General features: G+C 40.3%; 3 protein-coding genes across 3 annotated transcripts in view; 1 reads left to right on the forward strand and 2 right to left on the reverse strand.

Moving 5' to 3' along the window:
* Positions 1 to 3,756: 3,756 nt before the first annotated feature.
* si:ch211-217a12.1 (alanine aminotransferase 2-like) lies at positions 3,757 to 14,576 on the forward strand. The gene is made up of 12 exons (XM_042399265.1): positions 3,757 to 3,894; positions 3,998 to 4,151; positions 9,374 to 9,463; positions 9,570 to 9,678; positions 9,864 to 9,997; positions 10,703 to 10,946; positions 11,169 to 11,248; positions 11,527 to 11,663; positions 11,773 to 11,947; positions 13,378 to 13,533; positions 13,649 to 13,761; positions 13,909 to 14,576. The coding sequence occupies exons 2-12, from the start codon at positions 4,005 to 4,007 to the stop codon at positions 13,997 to 13,999; spliced, it is 1,476 nt and encodes a 491-aa protein (XP_042255199.1). The 5' UTR covers positions 3,757 to 3,894; positions 3,998 to 4,004; the 3' UTR covers positions 14,000 to 14,576.
* Positions 14,577 to 14,724: 148 nt separating this feature from the next.
* pdia4 (protein disulfide isomerase family A, member 4) lies at positions 14,725 to 21,019 on the reverse strand. Its single transcript, XM_042399263.1, has 10 exons — positions 20,740 to 21,019; positions 20,068 to 20,239; positions 19,745 to 19,950; positions 19,494 to 19,632; positions 19,189 to 19,394; positions 18,866 to 19,024; positions 18,326 to 18,477; positions 17,947 to 18,103; positions 15,792 to 16,025; positions 14,725 to 15,378 (listed from the first exon to the last, which is right to left on the reverse strand). The coding sequence occupies exons 1-10, from the start codon at positions 20,813 to 20,815 to the stop codon at positions 14,963 to 14,965; spliced, it is 1,917 nt and encodes a 638-aa protein (XP_042255197.1). The 5' UTR covers positions 20,816 to 21,019; the 3' UTR covers positions 14,725 to 14,962.
* A 583-nt stretch (positions 21,020 to 21,602) lies between these two features.
* The window catches only part of LOC121888557 (polycystic kidney disease 1 like 1-like), a 36,043-nt gene continuing 30,917 nt past the window's right edge, over positions 21,603 to 26,728 (reverse strand). Inside the window, exons 48-56 of the mRNA XM_042400162.1 lie at positions 26,473 to 26,707; positions 26,178 to 26,282; positions 25,739 to 25,879; positions 25,348 to 25,482; positions 24,800 to 25,015; positions 24,467 to 24,628; positions 23,456 to 23,620; positions 23,218 to 23,315; positions 21,603 to 23,121 (exon numbers count right to left, since the gene is read on the reverse strand). Of these exons, the coding sequence (XP_042256096.1) occupies positions 22,704 to 23,121; positions 23,218 to 23,315; positions 23,456 to 23,620; positions 24,467 to 24,628; positions 24,800 to 25,015; positions 25,348 to 25,482; positions 25,739 to 25,879; positions 26,178 to 26,282; positions 26,473 to 26,707 (1,675 nt within the window). The 3' untranslated portion in view covers positions 21,603 to 22,703. The remainder of the gene's footprint in view (positions 23,122 to 23,217; positions 23,316 to 23,455; positions 23,621 to 24,466; positions 24,629 to 24,799; positions 25,016 to 25,347; positions 25,483 to 25,738; positions 25,880 to 26,177; positions 26,283 to 26,472; positions 26,708 to 26,728) is intronic.

Genomic DNA, 26,728 nt, shown 5'->3' on the forward strand with positions numbered 1-26,728 from the left:
ACCTTCGCTCCCAAACTGTTTGAACTTTAGCCCTAATCCTAGCCACAGAGATCAGCCTACAGGAAACAGTATTTGGAAACACTTGACACAAGACATGTAATAATGGGTGTGAACAATGGTTAGTCTATTTTTGTCAACTTCATTTTATTAACATTGCGACAAAATGAAGAGAAAATGTACACTAACACTTGCAATTGAAGAGTTTTTCTGAAAAATATCTTTGTTCATAATGCAGGGTGCATGATAGGTTAAAGGATCCTTGACAAAACAACATGCAGCCCCAAGATTCATTGCACCAAAGCAGTGCAGAGGTCTGGTTTAAGATAGATGCGCTCATTTCACAGTGGCAGTGACAGAGCCTTCAATGTAAAGGCCCTCAACGTTCATATTAATGAGAAATTCATTATTATAGACAACGTGAGATCCCAAAACAACAAGTAAGTATCATTGTTCAGAACACTAGTGCTGGAGAGTAACTAAATAAATGTACTCAGTTACTGCACAGTTTTGACATATTTAAAAGTGTTTCAGTTTAATTCTACTTAATTCTTTTAGCCCACTACATTTCAAGAGAAAATAAATAGTACTTTTTACTCCATTATATTTATTTGACTACTATAGTAACTTGTTACTTTTCAAATTGAACTTTTTATCCAAAACATGATTATTTTATAAAATATGATTTATTATTATAGATTAAACTACCCACCAGTATGTAAAGTAGTTCAAATTAGCTACCATGACCAGTTGCAGCTTTAAAATGTTGCTCACAAATTAATGCATCAATGAGAATAATCCAATAATATACAATGTCTGATAATAATAACATTTTAATGTGGCTGGATTAACCTGTCTGGGGACCCTGGGGCAAAAAGTTGCTGTCGGGCCCCAAAAACACGACATAATACTTTACTGATAATACTTCTAGCTTTAAAACTTCTCTAATCAATACTTTAATATTAAAGATCCCTTCCAGACATGTTTTAAGATGTATATAAAATACTCTACTTTGAATAATAATTTGTGTCTGAAATGGTTTTTCCACAAATGAAGTTCAATTACCATGTTAAAATCCTTAAAATTACTTCTACTCTACATCTCCCTCCATTAAAAAATCCAGAATCTATGAATATGCAAATATATTTCATTTCAGAAATTTAACTGCTGGACACAAGATGTCTCCTACTTCACTGTAAAGTCCATTTTCAGTGTTTGTGCGCTGGAGGCTTCTACTTTCCACATCACACTCATGTAAGTCGCACACGGGACCAGGAATGGCTTCTGCACTAGTTGTTATGTCACAAATCAGGCTGGTAGACCTACCTTTTCAAACTGGTTTTTCAATGAGCTCAGAGAAATTTTCCATTTGCCTCATACATCATTCTGCACAGTGAAGCTCAAATATCTAACTGTAGGAACAAGAAGAAAAATATATTTTTGAGTGGAGGGGGACTTTAACAGTTGATTAAAGCTGGAGTGCAGGACTTTTGTCTCACTCTTCTGGCAGTGAACCAACGCATTTCAGCTTATGACCCTGATGAAGACCACAAGCTGAGACGAATTGGTCTAAGAATAAAGTTGTTCTATATACTATAAGTGTTGCTGGAGTCTTGACCTCTCTAGTGAAAGTAATTACAAAAACACTGTCAACACGTGCCTCCGTCATAAGCTCCTCCACAGCCTCCTCTGTTGCTACTGCAATTGTTGCGGCTATAAAATGGAGGATAAATTGTTTTGAGTGTCACACAGCTCCTGCAAAATGACTCATTTCACTATCAGAATTTGATCTATGTGGTCTGATAACATTTGGAAAGTCTACAAGAGCTGCATGATTAAATTATTTTATCCCTATTCAGGTCAGCAAAGAGCTAGCTAGCAGTTAGTGGGCGAGGCTGCCAGAAGTCTCTAGTGCACATTATCTTCCTTCCTTCGCGCGTTGTATGCATTCATCTGGCCAGCGTGGGAATGTCAAACCCGATACCAGATTAAATACTCTGCTATACTGTAAAATAGGCCTACAGAGAGATTTACCTGGTGGTAATAGGCTTAATCGGCATTGTGTGAACTCCTTTGGCAATTTGAATGTAATGGACATTCATGTATATGTAAAAGTTCCCCACTGCAGGTTTAAATTAGTATTTGTACTGAGAAACAAGTCAATAGTAGTGTCAAATTCAAAAAATATCATCAGACTCAGTTCTTTGATTTGGTTTTGAGAGCCCAAACTTTTCAGCACAGCTTGATTTCACTCCTACTACTATTTCCAGTGAAAAACCTGTCTCTAAACTCCACTGCACACATACTGACGAGCAGACAAGGTGGTGCATTTTAGTAACCAAATATTTCCCTCAGGAGTTGGAAGAGAGTTAAAGGGGAGTGAATATTTGGACATTTCGAAATTTAGGTTTCTTTTTTTAATGTGGCAGTGTTATTCTTTTGTTATTTTGGTACTGTTATGTTCACTGATGATTGAAAGTTGCCTCTGAAACTTTAAAGTGTTGCAAAAGTTGTTTTTTTCTCGTGCACAGTGAAGCTCAAATATCTAACTGTAGGAACAAGAAGAAAAATATATTTTTGAGTGGAGGGGGACTTTAACAGTTGATTAAAGCTGGAGTGCAGGACTTTTGTCTCACTCTTCTGGCAACCGACGCATTTCAGCTTATGACCCTGATGAAGACCACAAGCTGAAACGCATTGGTCTAAGAATAAAGTTGTTCTATATACTATAAGTGTTGCTGGAGTCTTGACCTCTCTAGTGAGAGTAATTACAAAAACACTGTCAACACGTGCCTCCGTCATAGGCTCCTCCACAGCTTCCTCTGTTGCTACCGCTACTGTTGCGGCTGTAAAATGGAGGATAAATTGTTTTGAGTGTCACACAGCTCCTGCAAAATGACTCATTTCACTATCAGAATTTGATCTATTCGGTCTGATAACATTTGGAAAGTCTACAAGAGCTGCATGATTAAATTATTTTATCCCTATTCAGGTCAGCAAAGAGCTAGCTAGCAGTTAGTGGGCTAGGCTGCCAGAAGTCTCTAGTGCGCATTATCTTCCTTCCCTCACGCGTTGTATGCATTTATCTGGCCAGCGCGGGAATGTCAAACCCGATACCAGATTAAATACTCTGCTATACTGTAAAATAGACCTACAGAGAGATTTACCTGGTGGTAATAGGCTTAATCGGCATTGTGTGAACTCCTTTGGCAATTTGAATGTAATGGACATTCATTTATATGTAAAAGTTCCCCACTGCAGGTTTAAATTAGTATTTGTACTGAGAAACAAGTCAATAATAGTGTCAAATTCAAAAAAATATCATCAGACTCAGGTCTTTGATTTGGTTTTGAGAGCCCAAACTTTTCAGCACAGCTTGATTTCACTCCTACTACTATTTCCAGTGAAAAACCTGTCTCTTAACTCCACTGCGCACATACTGACCAGCAGACAAAGTGGTGCATTTTAGTAACCGAATATTTCCCTCAGGAGTTGGGAGAGAGCTAAAAGGGGAGTGAATATTTGGACATTTCGAAATTCAGGTTTCTTTTTTAATGTGGCAGTGTTATTCTTTTGTTATTTTGGTCCTGTTATGTTCACTGATGATCGAAAGTTGCCTCTGAAACTTTGAAAAAGTGTTGCAAAAGTTGTTTTTTTCTCGTGCTGTACGCGAAGAGCCCTTGAAATGTGAACGTTTTCTCCGACAGCACGTGAAGGGATCATCTGGCAGGCTGAAAGCCAGTGAAGAAATCCAGCCAACCGCGTGCAGAGACGGGCGAAGGCGTGTCGGTCGGGTGGGAATATGAACCGATAATAACACCGAGAGGCTCAACTGTCAGTCAGAGCTAAGAGGAGCGGGAGGGAAGGAAAGCACACACGAGGTTCAGCGGACAACTGGTAGCTAACAGCCGACACACTTTATCTGTTCACGCACGTTTGTAGCGACAGTTTTCTGTCAGTTCTTGATGTTTCTCACTCTCTTTCATGTTTCTGTTCACAGTGAGACAATGTCCCAGCAGTCAGTGAACGGGGTCCAGTCCCGGGGCAAGGTGCTGACTTTGGACAGCATGAACCCCAATGTGAAGCGGGTCGAGTACGCGGTTCGTGGTCCCATAGTCCAGCGGGCGATGCAGATAGAGAAGGAGCTGAAAGAGGTAAAAAGTCAAGTGTGGGGGCTACGACACGCGCGTGCCACGGCGCACGCGAACCGGAGTAAAACTTTGAGAATGCACGAGGAAAATCAGAAAAATAAATATGAAAAAAGCGAATATTACATTTGTACCGTTGTGGCACTCTGAAGGGAGTTAGGTAAACTTATGTAAGGCGCTCATATGTTTATTTAAAACAACCAGGGTCCCCATTCATACAGACGTTTTATGGGGACCCTGGTTGTTTTTATTCTTAAAGCGCCCCTTCACTCAAAAACATGTTTTGCTTCTTGTTGCATGTTTGAGCTTCACTGCGCAGAATGATTTATGTACAGTTTGACACTAGAAGGCTGTTTTCACATTCATCTGCTGAAGGTGGAAAGTTTCTCTGAGCTCATTGAGAATCTAATTTTAATGGGTGGGCCTATCAGCATGATGTGACATCACAAATAGTTTGGATGCAGATCCTGGTCCGGTATTCAATTTACACAAGTGTGATGTAGAAACTTGAAGCCTCCAGTACACAAACACTGAGAATGGACTTTACAGTGAAGCAGGAGACATCTTGTGACCAGCAGGAAAACATTAGAAATTAAATATATTTGCATATTCATAGGAATTTTTAATGAGGGAGAGGGAGTAGATGTAATTTTTAAGGATTTTAACAAGATATTTAAACTTTAAAAGACAGAGACCAAATATTATTTAAAGTAGGGTGTTTTTATATACATCTTAAAACATGTCTGGACGGGATCTTTAAGGATAAAAGCAGATGTAGAGTAAATACAAAATTAAAATTGTGAATTAGTGGGAGGGGAAGAGAGGATGACTGAATGATTTGCGCAACTGTTGAACCGCCTCAACAACTGGAAGTTAACTTCAGCCAGATACTGATTCCTGTAAACCGGTAATTTTGTCTTTTTTCTTTCAAAGACATTTTGGAAATTCATTAAAAAAAAAAAAAAAAAACACTTCTGCTTAGAAAGTATCGAAAGTGCCTCTTGGTCGCTTTTGGCACCCACAGACCCAGCTGATGTGAACAATGAGCAAAAAAAGTTTTTCCCTGCTCTGTTTCCTCAAGATATGATTAAAACTGAGAGAGATAGGAAAGAGAAGTATGTAACACTGATGATGCTTGCGTTGGACTGTTTTTGCTGACTGGCAGAGAGAGCGGAGGCAGGACATAGTAGGTCAGCTTTTAAAAGTCCCTGCATAACTGTTATGTTATGCTCCTACACTGCCATGCTAAACAACTCGTGTTACATTCTCTTTTGGTAATATTGATCCACAGTGCTTTTTCTACGGAAGGGCAAGCAGGTTGAACAGGCTGTCTTTTAAAAGCTGTAACGCAACCCTCTCTGCAGTTATGTCCTCTTCACCGGACACAGTAATGACGGGGGTGCCTCTCGATGGCTTTGAGTACATTTCACTCTCTCCTCTAGCCTGAGGTGTCTGCAGGATCTAGAGTAAAGGATGTGTATATCTTAGAGAGTTATTACATAAGAAGTGAGGGTACATTCTCTATCCTCTTTTGTCTCTCTTGAGTTTGCCCACCTCCCTCCTCCCCACAGGGGAGAGAGTTCAATGGACTAAGCTGCAGCTGTGAGGCCCTGCAGCGTCAGAGGCCTTTCTCTTACAAGCAGCTCCAGTTTTGCTGAAAGTGATAGAATTCTTGGTAGTCCACTTTCCTTTTCCTCCACTTATATAAGGAAAACCAAAAACAAACCGAATGCTCCATGTTCTACTAGAATAACTTAACTGTTTTGTTTCAACGCCATAACATTTTTTATTTGGGAATTATACAGGTTTATGTTACAAAGGTCAAATCTAAACTCCACAGGAGTCATTTCCAACACACACATTAGTCTAGAAAAAAACCTGCTTATTGAGGATATGCTAATAGTGTGTTAGGTCAATATGAGTTGCATGGAATAGTGTGTCAACTAACAGTGTGAACAGTTTTTCCTGAGAAAACAGAAGAAAGCTAGAAAACGGGTAACTTTTTTTTTACATTTTTGATTTTCTCTTTTAAATTTTGCACCACTGTTTTCAACAATGTAAATATCTGAAATATCAAATCCTGGAGTTTTTCTGAGAGATCAGGAGGGTGTGTGTTGCTGTGGTTGCCTAGTCGTCTGAGAGAGTGCTTCCTGTCAGATCTGTGACTGGAACACGTTTACTGACAGCTCAGCAGATTTTATGGAAGTGTGTGTTTGTGTGTGTCTTTGTGTGTGTGTGTTTGTGCATGTGTGCGCTGGTGTGCTGATGACCCTTATAAATCCTTAGCCAGACATCTGGCATGACAGTGCCTGCACTGCTGTAAGCTAATTCGGGGCTTGGATCTCAGCCGCTGGCGAGTCTGCATTGTTTGTGACAGTGGAGTGGTGACAATGGAGCAGGAGAATAGAAAAAGAACTGAGATTTTATTGAGTTATGAGTCACACAAATATCATATATCCACTCTGTTATTTTTTATCTATTTCTTTTATTCCCTTTATCTGTGATCTTTTTCTTTAGAATGAATTTGGAGGGTTAGTTTCATCTCAGTTGGCACCTTCATAGACATAATATTGAGTCGGTTAAATCACATGAGCAAAGCAGCAATGGTTATTTTTCAATTTGCATCAGTTAGAGCTTGAATACGAATAGCTGCCATTACTCCAGCATGACTGAATACTTTTGGAAGGATGACCGTTTCAGATTAAATCATAAGACTAAAGTGAAACGTGAATTCCGGACGGTTGTCAGGTCCGGCTCTATTCAGCCTGAGTAGCTACAGGGTTTCCTGGCCTAGTTCACAGGTCCGGGGCTGTGTAATCAGTGCCTGGTGCTGACTGAGCAGGAGAACTTTAGGCTGAGCAGGGAACGGGCTGGCTCCTCTTTTACCCGGAGAACAGCAGCCTCTTTGTTGCTTGAGGTCAAGCTGGGAAGAGGACTAAAACTGAAACGTGATGCTTTCAGTTATTTAGATTTCAAACAAGCTCGTATCGGACTTAACTCTAACCGACTCTAACGCAAAGAACCTTATAGGCCTTGCTCTTGCAGTCGTGCAAGGACACATGATAATAAATGATAATCTTGGCTCAGTCAAAAGGAAAGTTCTCCCTTTGCCCTTGGAGGCCTTTGGTCTGGTATTTTATCATGTGTGACATGCTGAATCATGACACGATCATTTAAACAGCATATTTAGATAACATTGCGTTGTTATATGGCAGTCTTGTTTAACTGGACATGCCTTGGGGTGAATTTGGAAAGCAAACCAACCATGTTTTTTTTGGTTTGAGCTTTTTCTAGTGTCCTCGCCTCTCCAGAATGATATGAAAGACAAGATTAGCCCTTTTCGAGCGATATGTTGTGATTATTGGCTGGTAGTAAACTAGCATGAGACAGTGCAGTGTTACAGCTATATTCCACTTATATGTATTAAGGGAAATGTCATAAATTAGGTATAAATGTAAATGTAGGTTCTGGTGACTACAGTTCTGTTTTAATGAGAGCAGGTCTTGAATATCAAGATGACTGTTGAGCTTTCAGGAGGTGTAACTCCATAAAATTGTTTGCTAACCAGCCATGACCTGCCTGTACTCGCCCATACTCAAACACCTGGTGCAGTTTTAGGGATAGTTACATCATATTACAACACAACAAAAAAGTTCACAAGATTGCTTTAGTAATCAGAAACATTATTTGCAGTGTCAGTACCTGAACTGCAAATGAATTACATATTTGAATGGCTTTAGTTAAGTCAGGGATTAAACTTCCTCATACAGCAAGTGAAGTGTCCTCTACATGCAGCAATTAAAGCAGCTGTGTAATAACCTCAGTTTTATCAGTAAGTGTATCTGTACAGTACAATTAAATGATAAGAGTATTAGGGTAATTTAATATGTGTTTAATTTCACATCCACATTCAGTAAAATGTAACGACTGTTTAAGTTGATGTTTCCATAAAGAGGAAACAAATCCTTTTATGATTACTATAATATCTCTTTAAACCATGTTGGTCAACCCTGACATGAAGTAACAGGGGACGTCAATTGTCACATTACCTCATGTGATTAACAGTAACAGGTGCAGCATGTTGTACACAGCAAACAGACATGCAGGCACCAAACCAGAACTCTACGAGATCTAATTAGGCAAGAGATGAAGATGAAGGACTTGCTGATTCAATGGAGATCAATAGTGAGTGGATAGAAGGAGCAAATAGTTTAGAGGAGGAGAGGAATACGATGAAAAAGGCTCAAGCTTGTCATGTGATGTGATTAAACCAGTAATTCTTGAGTATCTCCCCCCAACCCAACCACAAACAGTGAGGGTTTGTGTCTCTGTGAGCCCCAACAGCATCGTTCCTGCTCAGACCGGCATTTCCTGCACCACAGGCCCCGTGCCAACCCGACTCTGTGCCAGGGTCTTTGTAAAAACAAAAGGGTGCTAATGAGAGAAGATGTATGTGTGGGTGTTGAGGGGACCGAAGGGTACGTCTGTGAGATGCATACAAGTGCCTCTGATTTGATTTACATGCTGAACCATCAGGTGGTAACAATTAGAGGGGTTGGAGCTGCAGTGTAGTTGTTGATCCTCTATCTCCGTTTGTCTTGTGGAAATGGCAAAAAGCGAGAAAACGCACCAATCTATTTATAGGAAGATTCAGCACAGAAAGGCTGTAAGTGGGAATTTTGAAGCTTTACATTGCCAAGTGTTCCCACTTTGATAGCCTTCAAGACTGGAAACACAGGTGTTGGTAGAATTTTTGAGGCATGAAGCCAATATAAATAAATCAAATTTGTTGCCTGGGTTTAATAATGTAAACCAGCTGTGCAGAAATTAATGTTATATTCATGCACTACTTATACATATGTATGTCTACACTTCTCCAAATGATTTGAGAACCATGTTCATTTCAATTATAGTTGCAAATCTTTCATGAAGCGACAGAAGAAGAGAGAGAAAAAGACGCCTAACTTTTGGCAAAGTCGAGAGGTTTCTTTTGTTTTGAAGCTTCAGCTGTTGCTTGACTCATGTATGTCCCTCCTTACTTACTTAACGCCTTCTTACATGTCCAGACACATTGTGTTTGTCTTTTGTTCATTGAGGAGGTCACCATGTTCTTACTTTCTTCCCTTGTCTCATTATTTTCTTCTACACCTCTCCCTTAATTCATGCTTGAACACTTATCTGGCTTGCTTCTAAGTGATTGTTACATTTCTCTGTTTTTGTCTTTCCAGGGAGTCAAGAAGCCTTTCACAGAAGTACTCAAAGCTAACATCGGTGACGCCCACGCCATGGGTCAAAAGCCAATCACATTCCTCAGACAGGTTGGACCACTTTGTACTCAAGTCGCTTGAGTGCTTATGTTAAATAACTCATCATTGTAGTGATGAGAACTTACTACATACATATACTACACATGTTTCATCTCAGGTCTTGGCTCTGTGTTCTTACCCCGAACTCCTGGAAGACAACAAGTTTCCAGAGGACGCCAAGAAAAGAGCGAGGCGTATTCTCGAGTCCTGTGGAGGCAACAGTATAGGTCAGACAACTCCCCCTCACACCACCAACCACGTTTACGCCCCCGCCTCCAAACACACGCGTCACCAGCACTACCCCTTCATTTGTCTTTTCATTAATAATTTCTCTGGACTGTTTCAGCGTGTACACCAAACAAACACAGCTCTAACCGATCAGTGAATCAAAGTTCATTTTCATGTGTTCAAGGGGCCTACAGCGCTAGCCAGGGGATTGAGTGCATCCGTCAAGATGTGGCGCGCTACATCGAGAAGAGAGATGGTGGAATCTCCTCCAATCCTGACAACATCTATCTCTCCACTGGGGCCAGTGATGCCATTGTGGTACGGGTTACACTTCTTATTGTCTCTTTTCCAGCAAAGTGCTGACAAACTGTAGACTGGGCTTCCCAAAACTGTCGAGGTAGGTTTTATGAGTTGATATGCTGCCTCAGTCCAACACAGTTGGCACGCTTTTGTTATAATTGGCATATGAAACTGTTCTTCATTCATCTTCTGTTAATTATATACTCAGCAGCTGTACTTTGCACATCTGTAACTTTACTCCACCCACAGACCTTTGTCACTTTCAGTATAACTTTCTCCAGTTTTATGCAACCAAACCAGGCTACTGAATGACCTCGACTACAGCACAACAAGATATGTGTCCCACTACTGTTGCCTGCGCTGATAAACTTTGACATTTCTAGCCTAGTGTGTACACATGTAGGTGTGTTTGTTTAGTCTGTTATCATAAAGCAGATCAGTTCTGTGCTGTGTGTGACCACTTTCTACATTTTGCTTTCCAGCAAGTTTGCCAGTCTTGTATTGTGTAACTGCCTCATCATGCGTCAGCAACAACCAGGCCTGATTAGTTGTACATCTACATTTCTTATTAAATACTGTCAATGATTTTCTGACACTGAAATCTCCAAAGTAGTGTCTTCTCAACTTTCTTCCTTCCTTCTTTTTGCCCTCTCCTTTCTTTTCCTTTCACCCATTTTTCCCATCTCCTCCTCCTCCTCCTCCTCCTCCTCCCCACAATCCCAGACCATGCTGAAGTTGCTTGTGTGCGGCGAGGGTCGCACCCGTACAGGAGTGATGATCTCCATCCCCCAGTACCCTCTGTACTCAGCCGCACTGGCAGACCTGGGAGCCGTACAGATCAATTACTATCTGGACGAGGACAAGTGTTGGAGTCTAGATGTCGAAGAGCTCAGGAGATCCCTGAATGCAGCGAGGCAGCACTGCAATCCACGCGTCCTCTGCATCATCAACCCTGGAAACCCTACTGGTGTGTGTGTGGTGTTCGTAGTTTCTCCATGTGAAATGAAACAGTTGCTGGAGATTTTGTATTAGACTTAGCTAGCTATTTTTTTCTTCTAAAACATCAACGACATCCAATTTCTTGGATGGAAGTTTCTTGCATCTCAAAACATATTTTGAGAAGCAGTTTTCTCCCTCTGTCAGTACATATCTCCCCTAATCATCAAACCTTTGTTGTCTTGTGTGACAGGTCAGGTCCAGAGCCGACAATGCATTGAGGATGTGATCCGATTCGCTAAAGAGGAGCGTCTCTTCCTTATGGCTGATGAAGTAATTTACCAATGTCATTTCCTCATCAGTTTTTTTAATCTTTATTTATTTATTTATTACAGGGTTGCTGTATTGGATTGAATATTATTATACTTGGTAGATAAGAAAATAGTAAATTGTGTGTAATTGCCAAAGTCTGAAGTTACTGCGGCTTGTTATTGTATCTGTCACACAATCCCTGTAGTTTTATGGATAATGATCATGTGATAATGTGGTAATTTATTTATGAACAATGATGTAATGAGGCCTTCTGTATCTAAGCTGTATTTCCTTTTTAGGTCTACCAGGATAATGTGTACGCAGAGGGCTGTAAGTTTCACTCTTTTAAGAAGGTATTGTTTGAGATGGGACCAGAGTACTCCAGTACAGTGGAAATGGCTTCCTTCCACTCCACCTCCAAATGCTACATGGGAGAGTGAGTAGCTGGACACACACACACACGCTGCTATCGCTGATGTGTACATATCCTGAACTACGAGTCTACTTAGTGTTTGATTTTAACGCTCCTCTGTTTGCTGTTGCAGGTGTGGACTCCGTGGAGGCTACATGGAGGTGATTAACATGGACCCTGAGGTGAAGGCCCAACTCACCAAACTGGTGTCGGTGCGTCTGTGCCCCCCTGTCCCCGGACAGGCTCTCATGGACCTGGTGGTTAACCCCCCGCAGCCTGACGAGCCTTCCTATGCCACATTTATGAAGGTCAGAAAAACGCTCAAAGCACCCCAGCTATACACACGCTGGCAAATAGTCAAGAGCGTGTGCAAACACAGAATTTACTTATGCAAACACTCGTAAACACCACGTCATATATCTATGCAAACAAAGCCTATATCTGTCCTCACACAGAACACTGAATAATGAGCTCTTGAATCATGTAATATTTTGGTTGTTTCTTTTAGTTTTTTACAAGAATATATCATTTAGAGATGATTCTGTCACTTTTTCAAGGTTAGAAAAGAGGTTTGAATTTTTTAAAGAGGGTCAAATATATTACGCATGCTGCTGTAATGGCGGCAACCTGTGTCCATCAGTTAAATGGAAACATTGTGTGGTCCAGAATCCATTAAGTTGATGGTCATTAGTGTGTCCGTAGGTAATCTGAGTCTCAAGCTATGAGAATGTGTAGTTGTGTATGTAGTTACAGTGCACAACCGCAGGTTTCAGCATCAACAACATAAAGAATCATCAATGAATGCTTATCATTTCCCAAGTAAAGATGTCTATTTTCATGACTGACATGACAGGATAATATCATATATGATAGATATATGATTACTATGTGTGAGCATACTGTGTCCGTCAACCAATAAGATGCTAAACCAGAGATCCAGTGCACCTGAAGTAGGCAATCTTGTCCAGGGCCGTCTTGGCAGGATGTAGTACTTCCTCCCACCTTTAGAGTGCATGATATGCTACACATGAAGCGCTCTGCACTGTTCAGCAGTGTTGCTGGGATGAATTGAGTGAAAGACTGTGGTTTTTAGTGTGGTTGTAGGCTCCATATTATGATACCTACATTGGCCACAAGGGGGCGAAAAACTAACAAGGGCTGAATTTTCTAAATCCTTTGTCTAAACAGGATATAATAATTCCTGTCCTAGTGTAAATGTTACTCCAAATGCAGCTGTCACTGTCCAAATACTGAGCACACATGTAGTGTAGCATCCTCTGTTGCCCTCAGATTCTCACAAGCTGTTTTGCAGCAGTCAGTTCAGTGTTCAGGCAATTCATAGAGTCACTGGAGGATGTAAATAATGGAGGGCAGACATAATACTTATTACCAGCCTGGACATATTGTTAATGACAGGATGTTAAAGATAGAACTTATATGGATATATTTACCATGAAGCTGCTAAACTGGGCCAAGGTTCATTATATCTATATGCACTGTAACATTTATCTTCAGTTTACCACTGATATTCAACTTTGTCTGGTGATTAACTTGGAAATTTTTGATTTTATAATTTTAAAAGTACCTGAATGTACTATTTGTTTCAGCCTCTGTGAGACAAGATTAATTTGAGAGGGGATATACTGTGTATAGCAAATTTGCTTGCATCTCATACTTTTAATTTTTAATTGGTGTGACCTTTCACCCCTAACAAGTTTAACCATTGTTTTCCCTCCAGGAAAAGAAAGCAGTGTTAGCAGCTTTGGCAGAGAAGGCCAGGCTAACAGAACAAATCCTCAACACAGTACCTGGTATCATCTGTAACCCTGTGCAGGGGGCCATGTACACCTTCCCCCGCATCACTCTACCTCAGAAGGCAATCGACAAGGCCAAGGTCTGCTCTGCGCACACACACACACACACCCCTAAGTTTTTTCTCTTATAACATTTGTATTTCCCTGTGAAAGAACTGTCTGTGTGAAAACAAATATGTGTGTGTCTGTCCACAGGAGGAAGGCCAGATCCCAGACATGTACTACTGTATGAGGCTGTTGGAAGAGGAGGGTATCTGCCTGGTGCCAGGTAGTGGCTTTGGGCAAAGAGAGGGAACTTTCCACTTCAGGTTAGTACAGCAATGTGTGCACTTAACTAAAAACTGGATTTATTTTGTCATTTTTAAGAGTTATTTGTATATCAAAGAATATTACTCATCTTACCACACTTGTGACATCACCTTCATCATCTTACTGTTATGTCTTCCTCTGTCCAGGATGACAATCTTGCCTCCCACTGAGAAGCTGAAGATCGTGCTGGAGAAGATCAGGGTCTACCACCAGCGGTTCATTAAAGAGTTTTCATAACGATCCGCCACCTTTCAAACATCATCTTAGGAGCCAACTCATTCAGTGCCTTTGGGTGGATGAGACAGCACATTACCCATCTCTCTCCTCAAAGCTGTTTTCACATTAGATCTGATTTTTTTTTTTTTTTTTTTTTTAAAGATCTTTTTACTGTTTTGCATCAGTGAAGTATGTTGTTGTGAGAACTGATCAAAACATGTGCAGTCAGGTTTCCTACTCATGTGTACGTACAGATTTACAGTGCATGATGCACTATCCCAAAGTATTACCCGGCCAGGTTTATAATGTTTAAAAAGATGGTTTAGTGCTGATTGTTGTCTTCTAGAGTTTAATATATTTCAGATGCTGCTACTGTGAGGTGCATATCTCTCCTGCCAAGATTCAAACAGCCAAATTAGTTAGGTGTATGAATTTAATAACGTATCAGGAGATTACTTGATTAACCTGAGGATGCACCATGTTGATTGAGTACTGCCTTGGCAATACATGTATTTCGAGGCCTGTCGGAATGTAGCTATTTGTATTACTAATGTTAACAATTGTTCTTAAATATGATTAAAAACACTTTAATTTCTAACACTTGTTTTCTGAAATTGATGCAATGCTGACTCTATATGGTATGTAGTTGCTAAATGCTTTCCAGCTGATTTCCTGTATGTCTTCTAGCCTGTTACAGCCTCGTAATAACAATGTTTTTGATTTTAACAATAACAGTCACGTTTGAGTGCTGGCCGATAGCCATCATTTTAAGTTTTTTTTTATTTAAAAAGACTTAAATCTTCAACAGTGCTGACATGCTTTTAGAAACAAGAAAGCTGAAAATCTCTTGGAATGAACAGAAACTAAAAACGATGATTGTAATCATCACAGCAACTCAGTAACACCGTTAAACTGCGTTCCCTTCACCTTCCCAGAGGCCTCCTCTCGGTAAGAGTTCTTAGCTGCACGTCGAGAGAGAGTTTTTCAAAGTTCGTCTCTCTTCTGTGATAGCTTTGTGGCATGCTTTTCTAAGAATTTGCTGAAGCCTTCTACTGTTCTGTCTCCACCTTCAAATTTGACAGGGCTGTTCTTGCTGTTGCTTGGGGCGAAGTATATCGTGGGGAAGCCTTCCACTTTGTAGCTCTCATTTGGCACGTCGTTGGCTGTGGTGTCCATCTTGGCGATGACCAGGTTCTTCTCCCCCTTGTACTTCTTGCCCAGAGCCACATAATCGGGCTCCAGTTTTTTACAGTGGCCGCACCAGGGAGCGTAAAACTCGATGAGGACGTCCTTCTTGGTATCCATGACAATGTCGTCAAAGGTCTTTCCCACCACAACCTTAACTGGTCCTTTGTTGTTCTTTGGCACAGGCTGGGACTTGATGATGGGTTTGAGCTTTCCTGTGGACCAGAAAAATCAGAACAAGTGTGAATTTATTTTAATATTAAAAATGTTAAAACTAAAAAGGTGAGTACAAACTGATCCACCACTAAAATGTTCTTTCATCCTTTACCATTTACTGGAATTGAGGGTTTTTAAAATTCAGTGCTATGATAATTCTTCAGATTCTATTTATTGTAATTGTTCTGTTAAAAATACTAATGCACATGGTGGAATATTAGTCTATAACTACAAATTTTATTCTTTCCAGACTTTTCAAATTAATTTTCCAATAGAAAACAAAAGGGAAAAGTTACTAAAAAAAAACTGAATGTGCCCCACATTTCTAAATCAGGCAAAACATGCTGCATTACCATCATGCCATCCTTCAAAATTTACATGATAGTTAAAAAAAAAAAAAAACCTCACTCACCTTTCTTGAAAGCCATGACAAAGTCTCTGAGCACCTCAGAGTCAAACTCCTCTGGTTCCATGGCAAACTTTTTGCCTCCATCTGCCAGAATTCCTACGTTTACTTCCTCACCGCTGTCGCTCAGGCCCAGGCTCTTCAGCTCATCCGCATAGTCCTCCTCATCGGCGATGGCAAATGTGTACTCTGGGAAGTCCTTGGCCACTTCGAGCACCTTGGACCTCCAGAACTGTGTAGCTAAAAATGAAAGATAGATGTTACAAGTTTGTTACTACGACATTCTCAAATTTTCCACAGGTGATGTTTGTCAAGAATGTGTTACTGCACTTGGTACAAGTTGATGTGTCCTACAGTGAGAATAAGTGTAAATTTGACAACTTTTTTTGCTGAGAAAGCACTAAATAATGTTATATGTGAATTGTTATAACTGAATATTTAAACCATTGCTGAATAACTGCGTTTAGATAAAAACAAACTTTGTAGGACTGGGAGTCCCAGACCTTCAGTTGTACAACTGGGCTGTTACAAAAACACAGAACTGCTCACTGGACAGATATTGAAGAACTTTGCTTTCCTACCTCTCTGACCTCTCTACCATTTATTAATAACAAATGCACTACACTCAGTATCAAGAACCTATGTAATTCACAACACTCTTTCGGTTTGGCAAGATGTAAAGAAGTCCTTTTTCAGAATCTCTATGCTAGCTCCTCTATACTCCAATCCAGACCTGACACCCTCAACTGGAAAATCCCTGTTCACAAAGTGGAAAGAATGTTCTATACATCAGTTTTAATACTTGTTTTGAAATTCCAAAACAGGATTTTTATAAATACCTACAAATTCATTCAAGTCATTCAATTACTACTCTGGAAGGAGCAGAACGGCTATCTGCGGGGTTGTCCAGGATAGAGGAGATTCTGGAGAGCTCCACATCACTGAGAGGTAAAATCTCTTTGATCTATAGAGCTCTGTTAGACCATCATAGTTCTTTGTTGACCTCACTTAAGAATGTACAACAAAAACATCTGGGATGTGATTTTAGTGATGACCAGGGGGACATTATGTGTTAGAACTTCTTTACTTCATTGTCTTGTAATAAAATAATTAAACAGAATTATAAATGTATGCACAGGATGAACCTGTGCATGTATCCTAACTCATCTTCTAGATGTCATCGTAAGATATGTACAGGGTCAATTATCCATATTTAATATATGTAATGTAAAAAAAAAAACAAACAAAAAAAAAACAAAAACACTTTTGGAAAGCAGTACATGACCTAACTGACAAGGTTTTGGAAATTCCATTGGACACCAATTACACCAATACGGTACCTCTTTGGTACAGAACTGGACAGGATACTAGACCCTATATCTACAAAGAGGACAAGCAGAATATCATATATAGTGAGGAAATGCATCTTGTTCAACTGACCCCCAACATTTAAATTGTTCAAACAAATTCTGAACAAGACATTACAACTGGAACAGCACACTTATACTTTAAACAAATAAGGGGGATATCTTTCTGAGAACATGGGAACCTCTGACCATCTGCCCAGCTCGTTAGATGTGCTTTGATTTTATGTAGAAAAGAGATATATGTACTGTGACCATAGTTGAATTTCTTGCCTTTTTTTGTAAATGTATTTATTTATTTCTAATCATTTTGTATTTTATTTCACTTTAGTTGCTATTATGATTATTTTATCTTACCCTTGTTATCTCTGTACCCTCTTTTGATTATGTTTGTCAAATGATGAAAATAAATAATTGGAAAAAAACCCAAAACAAAACAAAAACTGTTGTGACGACAATTAAGTCACAAGACGCCGTAAAGGTTCCAACACGCAGGTACTCACATTTGTTGATCTTGATGTTCCGAACAAACAAAAACTCAAATACATTCAGAAATAAAATGGGCCTTTACAAATGAAATTAAATAAAAAAGGACATTTGTTTTATATTCTACTAGTTTCTATGTTGTGGCTGCTTGTGGTTGAGAACTATTGCTCGACTGTCTTCCAGCTGCTACCGAGGCAGTGCAAATCATTTGCTCCTATATTCCTTTTGCCAACCTTTCTTAAAAACAAAACTGGCTCTCTGACAAACATGTTTCAACGGAGATTAGAAAAATAAACAGCATTATGACTTACCTTTTCTGTAGTCAAAGCTGAAGTCAACTCCATAGTACACAACAACCAGTGGTCTTTTGGTGTAGCGTTTAGCATCATTGCTTGGCTTCCTGTGGCCCACCAGAGGGATCACATGCTTTTTGAAGAACTCCTGCACTTCTGACACCGACGTAGAGTCCTGTGAGAAAAATGAATGCGAGTTGTTATAATTTTTTCCAAATATGTCAGGAATTAGACTGAAACCCTTTTATTGCTACTTAAGTTTATTCTTACACTGATACCAAAACTGAAACCACACACCATCATTTTATGATTCTGCTGTCTTTCATATCCAACGAAACCAATTCAAATCCCCGCTAGTTAAAAAAAGAACACACTGAAAATGAAAAAAAGACCATACCTTCACTGTGAGTGTGTGCGCCGCTGGCTCATACTTGGAGCGGAACTTTTCAGGCTGAACGATGACAATCTGACCGGGTGAAGCTTTGAGCAGTTTGGCAACATCGGAACTGAAGGTGTGACGGAAGCTGAAGTCTTCCCTCAGTACGTTACCTGCCAGACAGACAGCAGTGAGAATAATATCCACACATTCATTTGATTGGCATTTGAACAACAAGAAAGACTGTCAGACAGTCTCTGCACATAACTATCTTGCCACATTGAGGTATTAGAACTCTGACAGATAAATAAAGGTGACTGAATGTTCACTGTGATGGTAAATTTATAGTGCACTGGCATTGCAGAACATAACCATAACAAAATTTGATGATTATCTTCCTTCCTTATCTTTTATACAGTAAACACTTATCTTAAGTTGCTATTTTTCCTTCCTTGTGGTTAGCATAACTAATATAGTGACAGTGACTTTTACACTGATTCACCACATCAATGCACATCAGCTTCCCTAAAATACTCCCAGCTCATGATAGTTCTTACTTACATGCCTCAATGTAGATCTCAAAGGCTGTGTCCTGTTCGCTAGAGAACACGCCAACTATGACAGCATCATCGCCGTCCTTGGTGAGCTCCTGCACTTGTTTCACAGCCTGAACCTGTTTGGAGGGAGGCCCTGCCTGCTCACTCATGTAGTCAACAATGCCTAGGGGGAAGTAGAGAGAGGTGGATGAGCAGAAATGAATGCACACACACAGGCTCACATGCATGCATACAAAAATTTACATACATAGAAAAAAAACAAGCACAATTTGAATGATTTGTATAAGTGTCTATAGTATAAACGGTGCGACGCAGTCAGTGACCTACCGAACTTTTCTCTGGGTCCGTTGTAGTCGAAAATCTTGCCCTTCCTGAAGATCTTGAGGGTGGGATAGCCGGTGACTTCAAAGCGTGAGGCGATGTCGCTCTCCACAGTGGCGTCCACTTTGGCCAGAGGGATGGGAGGAGAGCGCTCGCTCAGCTCCTTGGCTGCCTTCTCGTACTCTGGAGCCAAACGTTTACAATGCCCACACCTGAAAAATTCAAATATAAAAGACAAATGATGAAGCTTTTATTAGTGGTAAGAACTGCAGTGAAAAGGCTATATTTTATAAATTAGTCTAGTAACCAACCATGGGGCGTAGAACTCCACCAGGATGATGTCCGCGTTATTAACAGTCTCATCAAAGTTGTCCTTGGTGAGCACCAGCGTGGCCTCAGGAGGGGGTTTCCAATCTGGCTGGGAGACCTCTTTCACCCGGGCCACAATGGCTGCAACAATCATTAAAAAAATAAATAAATAAAAAACCTCACCATATTAATGCTCATTCTTTTCCAAAAAACATGACAAGTTTTGGGTTGAAAGGTTGCGATGTGTTCCTACCCTTCTCTGTCCTCTCTCCATCATACTCCACAGGCTCCCCATTTTTAAGGATCTTGATAGTGGGATAGCCCGACACTTCGAACCTGCTCGCCAGCTCAGTGGCTACAGTCGCATCTACTTTGGCCACAGGTATAGGAGGGTCATTTTCCTTAAGAGCCTGTGCGATTTTTTCATACTCTGGTGCAAACTGTTTGCAGTGGCCACACCTAAGAGGATAACGTGAATTATTACTAGACTCAAAAATGACACATGAGCACACTGAAAACTGGTTTGAAACACAGATATGGTAAATTTCTCATGCTGAGGAGACATGACAAACGTACCATGGGGCATAAAACTCAACCAGAACTGTGTCTTTCCCCTGCATGAACGTCTCATAGTTGTTGTCGTTGAAAACCAGCACTCCATTCTCTTCTTTCACCTCGGTGTCATCTTCATCCTCCTCCTCGTCATCGCTGTCCTGTTCATCAGTCTCCTCCTTTTCCTCAACAACATCTTACACCAAACAAGAAAAGAGACATAAACTGATTTCAGGAGGATACAAACAAGCTAGTGACAATATGTTTCTGCTTATTTTTACTGGGGGTTTTTTTGTTTTTGTTTTTTTACAGATTTAGTTAACAAAGCAGGTGTGAACATAACATGCAGCAACATAATACTTGTCTGTAACTACAGGAAATGAGCAGAAACAGAACCTGAATCAACATTTTTTATATCACTATCTTTATAATTCTCACAGTCACAATACAGTTAACTGAAAATATGTGTGTGTGTGTGTGTGTGTGTGTGTGTGTGTGTGTGTGTGTGTGGCAGCAGTCCTGTTGACATTAGCTGACCCGTCCTGTTAGCTTGCTAGCACACTATCTACAGTAACTTAGCCAGCTACTTTGCATGACACTAACTTACAGGAAACACAAGCCAGCAGCGACAATGCTTCACTTATGCAGCTTATTTACTTGTAATAATCACATATGGTAGTCAAATAGCTAACTTACCGTCTTCACATCTGCTGACAGTTGTAAAATATGCAACGCCGAGCAGCACGACCAGCAGCAGAGCAGCCTTCCTCATTGTGCACAGATGATGCAGCTTCTCCGGTGATAAACTTAAGTTATAACGCTGATGAAAGTCATTAAAACACTGTCGGCTGTACAGACTCGCTCGTCGGATCGATATAATACTGACGTGTGGCTGTAAGTGTCTTTGGTTTGTGGTTTCATACAAACTAATCACTTCTGAAATCACGCCCGCCGCCTCCTCCGTCTGGAACTTGTCTGACTTGCCATGTTCTGATTGGTCCTCATCATCGGCTGTCCTCCAATCACAAGTCGCCACTCAATTGATGAACGCAAACGTTGAGGCATGCTATTGGATAATTTTATCTATTGTTTTCCTCTTAGACTTGTATACGGGCCAGTGGGTTAGAGGAAGAAAGTTACAGAGACTGTGATAAAAACTTTATTTAGTGATAGTTTACAAAATCAACACATATGATATATGCATATTAATCACCTTTCAGTCTATGTTGCCTAAAGGGTCACAGTGTTATTAAATATTTATTGTACAAATCACATCTGACTCAAGATATTTGAAAAAGCGTTTCAGTGTTGTTAAAGTCCCCCTCCACTCAAAAATATGTTTTTCTGTTCGTATGTTTGAGCTTCACTGTGCAGAATGGTGCAGAATTTGACACTAGAAGGATGTTTTCATCTGCTGAAGGTGGAAAGTTTCTGTGCGCTCATTGAGAATCCAATTTTAAGGGGTGGGCCTATCAGCTTGATTTGTGACATCACGAATTGTTTGGAAGCCGATCCTGGTCCAATATTCAACTTACACAGGTGTGATGTGGAGACTTATGCAAAAGTTTGGACACACTTTCCCATTCACTTGAAATGGACTGGTACTGTACACTGAGAGTCATGGATGTATTAAGAAGAACTGAGGATGCTGAGAATGGACCTAAAGTAGGAGTGTTAAAGTAGAAATGTTGTGCCCAGCAGTTAAACTTCTGAAATGAAATATATTTGCACATTTATAGACGCATTTATAGATTATGATTATATTTTTAATGAGGGAGATGGAGTAGATGTAATTTTAAGGATAAGGTTGTGAGTCTATTTAGTTGAAGGTTCCCTTCAGTTTGGGTGTGTCGTCAGTTTACTTTATCTTTGCAGTCACCAGTTTTAACAACACATGTGGTGGTGTGCATTACTTTTTCTAGAGGAAGGCTGCAGAACATTTGGCCCGAAATATTTAATGATTTACTAACATTTACAACTGCAGGCTTGATGCCTTCTAAAGTAGAAAAACTCAAAACACAGACCAAAAACTTCTTATCCACAACCTGGCAACTCAAAATTGTCTTTAGTTATTAATACAGAATAAATTCAAGATCCCCTCCAGACATGTTTTAAGATATGTAAAATACTCTGCTTTGAATAATTTGTGTCTAAGATGTTTTTTCCACTAAAAAAGTTCCAAATCCAGAATCTACAAATAGTCTATGCAAATATGTTTCATTTCAAAAGTTTAACTGGGTACAAGATGTCTCACACTTCATTGAAAAATGCATTTTTAGTGTATACTGGAGGCTTCAAGTTTCCACATCACTCTTCTATACTGGACAACAATTGGCCCCAAACTAGTTGTGATGTCACAAATCATGCTTGTAGTCACATGTCTTAAACTTTCACACTTCAGCCTTCTTGTGTCAAACATACAAATAAAGGATCAACAAACAAAACACATCTCTGACTGGAGGGGGACTTTAACCAATAATTTAACGAATAGCAACAACTAAAGCAAGTCTTTGTGACTTTGTATTGTAAATTCATATCAAACATTCTTTTCAAACGGGCAAAAAGTTGACAATAATGATAGTAGAATATGATGATGGCCAGATGCATCCTAGCAGAATAAGAAAGCTCACAGATGTCTTGTTTTCCTACTGTTTATCTGGCTATACACTGTCAGGCTCCTCATGCACGAGAACCTCCACCACCACCTCTGTATGGGTGGTCTGAGTGGCTGTGGGACCCTTGGCCCTACACTTATCACTTCTACTAAACCTACAGCTGTCACTTGTCTTAGTATGTTGGCTGCTTTGCATCTCCAGAACATCACAAAGGACTGATTGAGACACTGGCCGTCCACTTTGCAGGTACTCTGCCATCCAAAGCCCTGTAGGAGATGCTGACTCTGGGAGACAGTTTTGTCTCATAAAATAAGGCTGCAGCACTGTGGATTTTGGATGTTTTTCAGATCTTGTTATACTCTGCTTAGAATTATCAGAAGCCACAGCGTTGTCAGAGGAAGGACTGTCTGTTCTTTGGCCTCTGTATGCAGGGAGCTGCAGTATCTTCAGTTCAAGCTGAGATCTGGTAATGCAATATAGAAATTTTTTGGAGGAAAACTGTGAATTCTGATCATTTTTCAATATTTGCTTAAAAATGGTCTATAAACTATGTTATTACCTGAGTAGGTGAGGTGCAGGTGGGGTTTCTCCATGATCACTGACATCTGTGTGATCATTCACCATCGTTTGTTCTGTCATGTGTGTTCTTACGAAGCTCTGTAACACATGCACAAAGCACTAAAACAGCAGTAGCCTTCCAGAAAACCACTTTCTATCAAATAAAGTATCGTGTATGTGAGAGCATGTTCATGCTGTATGGGTGGACGCACTGTATGCATGCGTCTTTTTTTTCTGACCTGTGAGTCCATGTTGGAGGGTTCCTGTATGAGTGACATGACAGGGCTGTCCTCCCTGTAGCAATGGGCTTTGGGGGGCAGCATGTGGTGCAGGCTGTTGGAGAGTGCATTGAGTCTGAACAACAGTTCATCTACTAAGCTTTCAAACTCCTCGAGGTAATAGGTCTGAAAACAAAAACATTTAAAGGCAAAAGGCAACAGAATTTAAGGGAAATGGAGTCTTAATTTTAAGAGACATCCTTCATTGTCTTAATTGTTTACAGTGATTACACCAAAGTGTCACGTCCTACCGGGACGTTTTCTGTTTTTTGGACTCTTTGTATTTTTGTTCTTTTGACTTCCTTGGTTTTTGTTATCCTTCTGATGCCCTCAGACTTTTTCTGTTTTTAGTTGGACTTTTTGAGGGACTCTTTCATTTGTGTTTCCTGGTTTTGGTTTTCTCTGTTCCCTTGTGTGTTCCTCCTGTGTTTTTTGTGTCACCTGTTTGTTTACTGCCTTTGCGCTGTGTATGCTCCCAGTTTTGTTTTTTTGTTTTTTTAACTGTCACAAAGGTGGGTGAATGGAGCAGGTGGACCTAAATGCAGAGACGGCGGGCAGGTTGGATGCAATGCTGAATATTTAATGAAAGAACTCAAAAATCACAAGAGACACTGGGAACAGGAACAAAGACCATAAACGCAGGAAAAAAACTCGGTGCATACACAGTGTGAAGGCAGAACAAAAGCAGACAATTCGACAAAGACCAAACTGAAAACTGGACTATAAATACACAGGGAGTGATTGCAAATGAAACACAGGTGAGACACATGAAATAATCAAACACAGGAAGTCCAACTAAAACCAGAAAAAGTCTGAGGGCATCAGAAGGATAACAAAAACCAAGGAAGTCAAAAGAACAAAAATACAAAGAATCCAAAAAACAGAAAAAGTCCTGGTAGGACGTGACACAAAGTAATTTGACAATGATATGTAGATATTTAGAATATTTTAAAAGAACAGCTTTTTCCTCACCCTCGTCTCCACACTGTTACCAGTCCATGTTGGTTTATGCTGCCCAGTAAACTCAGAAACTTTCAGTTTGATGTAACTGGATAATTCTCTCATGGTGAGGACATCACTCCTGCTCTGAGATCTTTTGGCACGTCTGACCAACGAGGACACGGCACCTATCATCTATGAGGAACAAACACCTGTAAGAACACAAGAATGACCTAGACAGACTGTTTGTTCTATGAGAATAAGTTGTGTGAAGACTTCATGTATGCATAAATCAGTCTGCCACTTATCTATTCAGTCACAATTAGAATTTTATGAGGAAAAAAATAAAAATGATATAGTATATACCACTGCTGTCCACACTACTGTGCAGGACAGATAGAGAGCTCTATAGTAAAGGAAATCATGTCCTGAATGGAGGAGGCCCCTGACGGCCCTGAGACCCCGGTAGTGACGGAGCAGAGTCTGAAGGGAGCGAGGAAGGGAGCTGAAAGCCCAGGAGCTTTGTACAAACAGAAGGTTCCCCGCACAGGACAGCGCCACCAGCAGGATAAGACCTGAAATCTAGGACAGTAGAAGATACCAAATTTTAGCGCTTTCTTCATCTGTCTGTGCAGTGAGCTTAGTATTTGTTTCTAACCAAATCCAAACTTTAAAATAATTATTTTCTGTACAATCTGTGAAGAAAAAACCTGCACACCTGAAAGCAGAACATACAAAAAGCTATGTTTTTTATTGCAGTTCACTTTCAGACAGCATTATTTCTGATGATGCAATCATATTGTACATATTTTGAAGACTGTAACTTGCTTTTTCTTGCAACAATATATATTAAAAGGAAGTTCTTAGAATCAACATCTTTCATAACTGGTGGTATTACTGCACTAAGTGTTTACCATCGGCCAGATGAGGCTGGAGAGTGAGCGGGCGAAAAGTGTAGCAGAGGTAGACGAGGTCCTGGTCACCCCCAACACACTCACACACCTCATGGTGAGAAGGAAGAGCATAACGCCACGCAGAGCACGAATATACTGCAGACACAAAACATCAGCATCAATGTGATCTCTAACCTCAAAGTTGGGTTTTCCATATGTATTTAATAAGGGTGTGTTTAGCAAAAACAACAAACCCTGTACACAGTGTGTCCTCTTAAAAAGTAACTACAATGCGATGTTAAACCAGTTTTAGTAATGTTCTGCAAACTCTTTATGTTTGCTCCAATACACAAAGAAAGACACGGAGAGTGAACTGTTTCTTAATACATGTGTTCCTTTCTTTTTCTCTCACTTGTTCCCAGGTAGCCAGAAGGCTAACATCCACATGCCCTCTGTAGTTGTGTCTCTGCAGCAGCTCCACAACCTCCATGATGACCACAGAGTGATATATGTAATGAACATAGTACGCCATGATCACTGTCAGCAGAATGACCTGCAGAGAGAGACAGATGCAGTATATTTCTGGTACATTTCATACTCTGCAGGCAAACCCTATTGTGTTTGACCTTCAAATGCTTTTTCTGTGTGGTTTACTTAAGAGCTACAGGTTGCCGTACCCTTTTAGCTAGGTCACTGTGATCTTGTTTACACTGTTGTGTGCACAAATGGGTGAGTGTGTATATGTGCCTTTGTCCATGTCAGCTGAGTTTACATGAGTCTTGTAATCTTTTTGTGAAAACATTATGTTGGAATTATTATTTTGCCCATGTGTGTTTATGAGGGAGACTCACTTCCAGCCAGTTGCAGGGTGTCCTGCAGTATCCCATCAGCCCTTGCTGCCCTGCAGTGTACACTTGAAGACAGAGATGCAGCAGAGACAAGAGGAGGAAGAGAAGCTGAAGGAGAGGTGAAGAAAACATGAGGAACTTTAAGTATTTTAACAAAAAAATGATTAAAACTCATGAGGTTGATGTTGTCATCAAAATGTTAAATGTTAGTGTGGAGTCAGAAGGTTATGCAATGAAAAATTGTATTTTTTTCCCCTTTTAAAATCAACTGAATCATTAATATTTTGTTGCCTTTTACCTGGCAGACCATGACAACATAGTCCCACACGGAAGGAGTGTGATACAACCTAACTGACTGGACTTTGGCAGAGGGCAGCAGGTTACCGATGGGGCTCTGCTCAGCAAGCAGGGTCACACTGCTGAACAAGTTGGGTGCAGGGCTGTACAAGGTGAACTGGACCTTCAGGGCCACCGTCTGTCTGCCCAGCCAGCCACATGAACGCAGGAGCTTCAATCTGAACAGAGCGTCAGACCTGTAGAAGAGCAGAGGGAAA

The sequence above is a fragment of the Thunnus maccoyii genome, chromosome 21 (assembly GCF_910596095.1).
Source record: "Thunnus maccoyii chromosome 21, fThuMac1.1, whole genome shotgun sequence".
Classification (NCBI taxonomy): Eukaryota; Metazoa; Chordata; class Actinopteri; order Scombriformes; family Scombridae; genus Thunnus; species Thunnus maccoyii.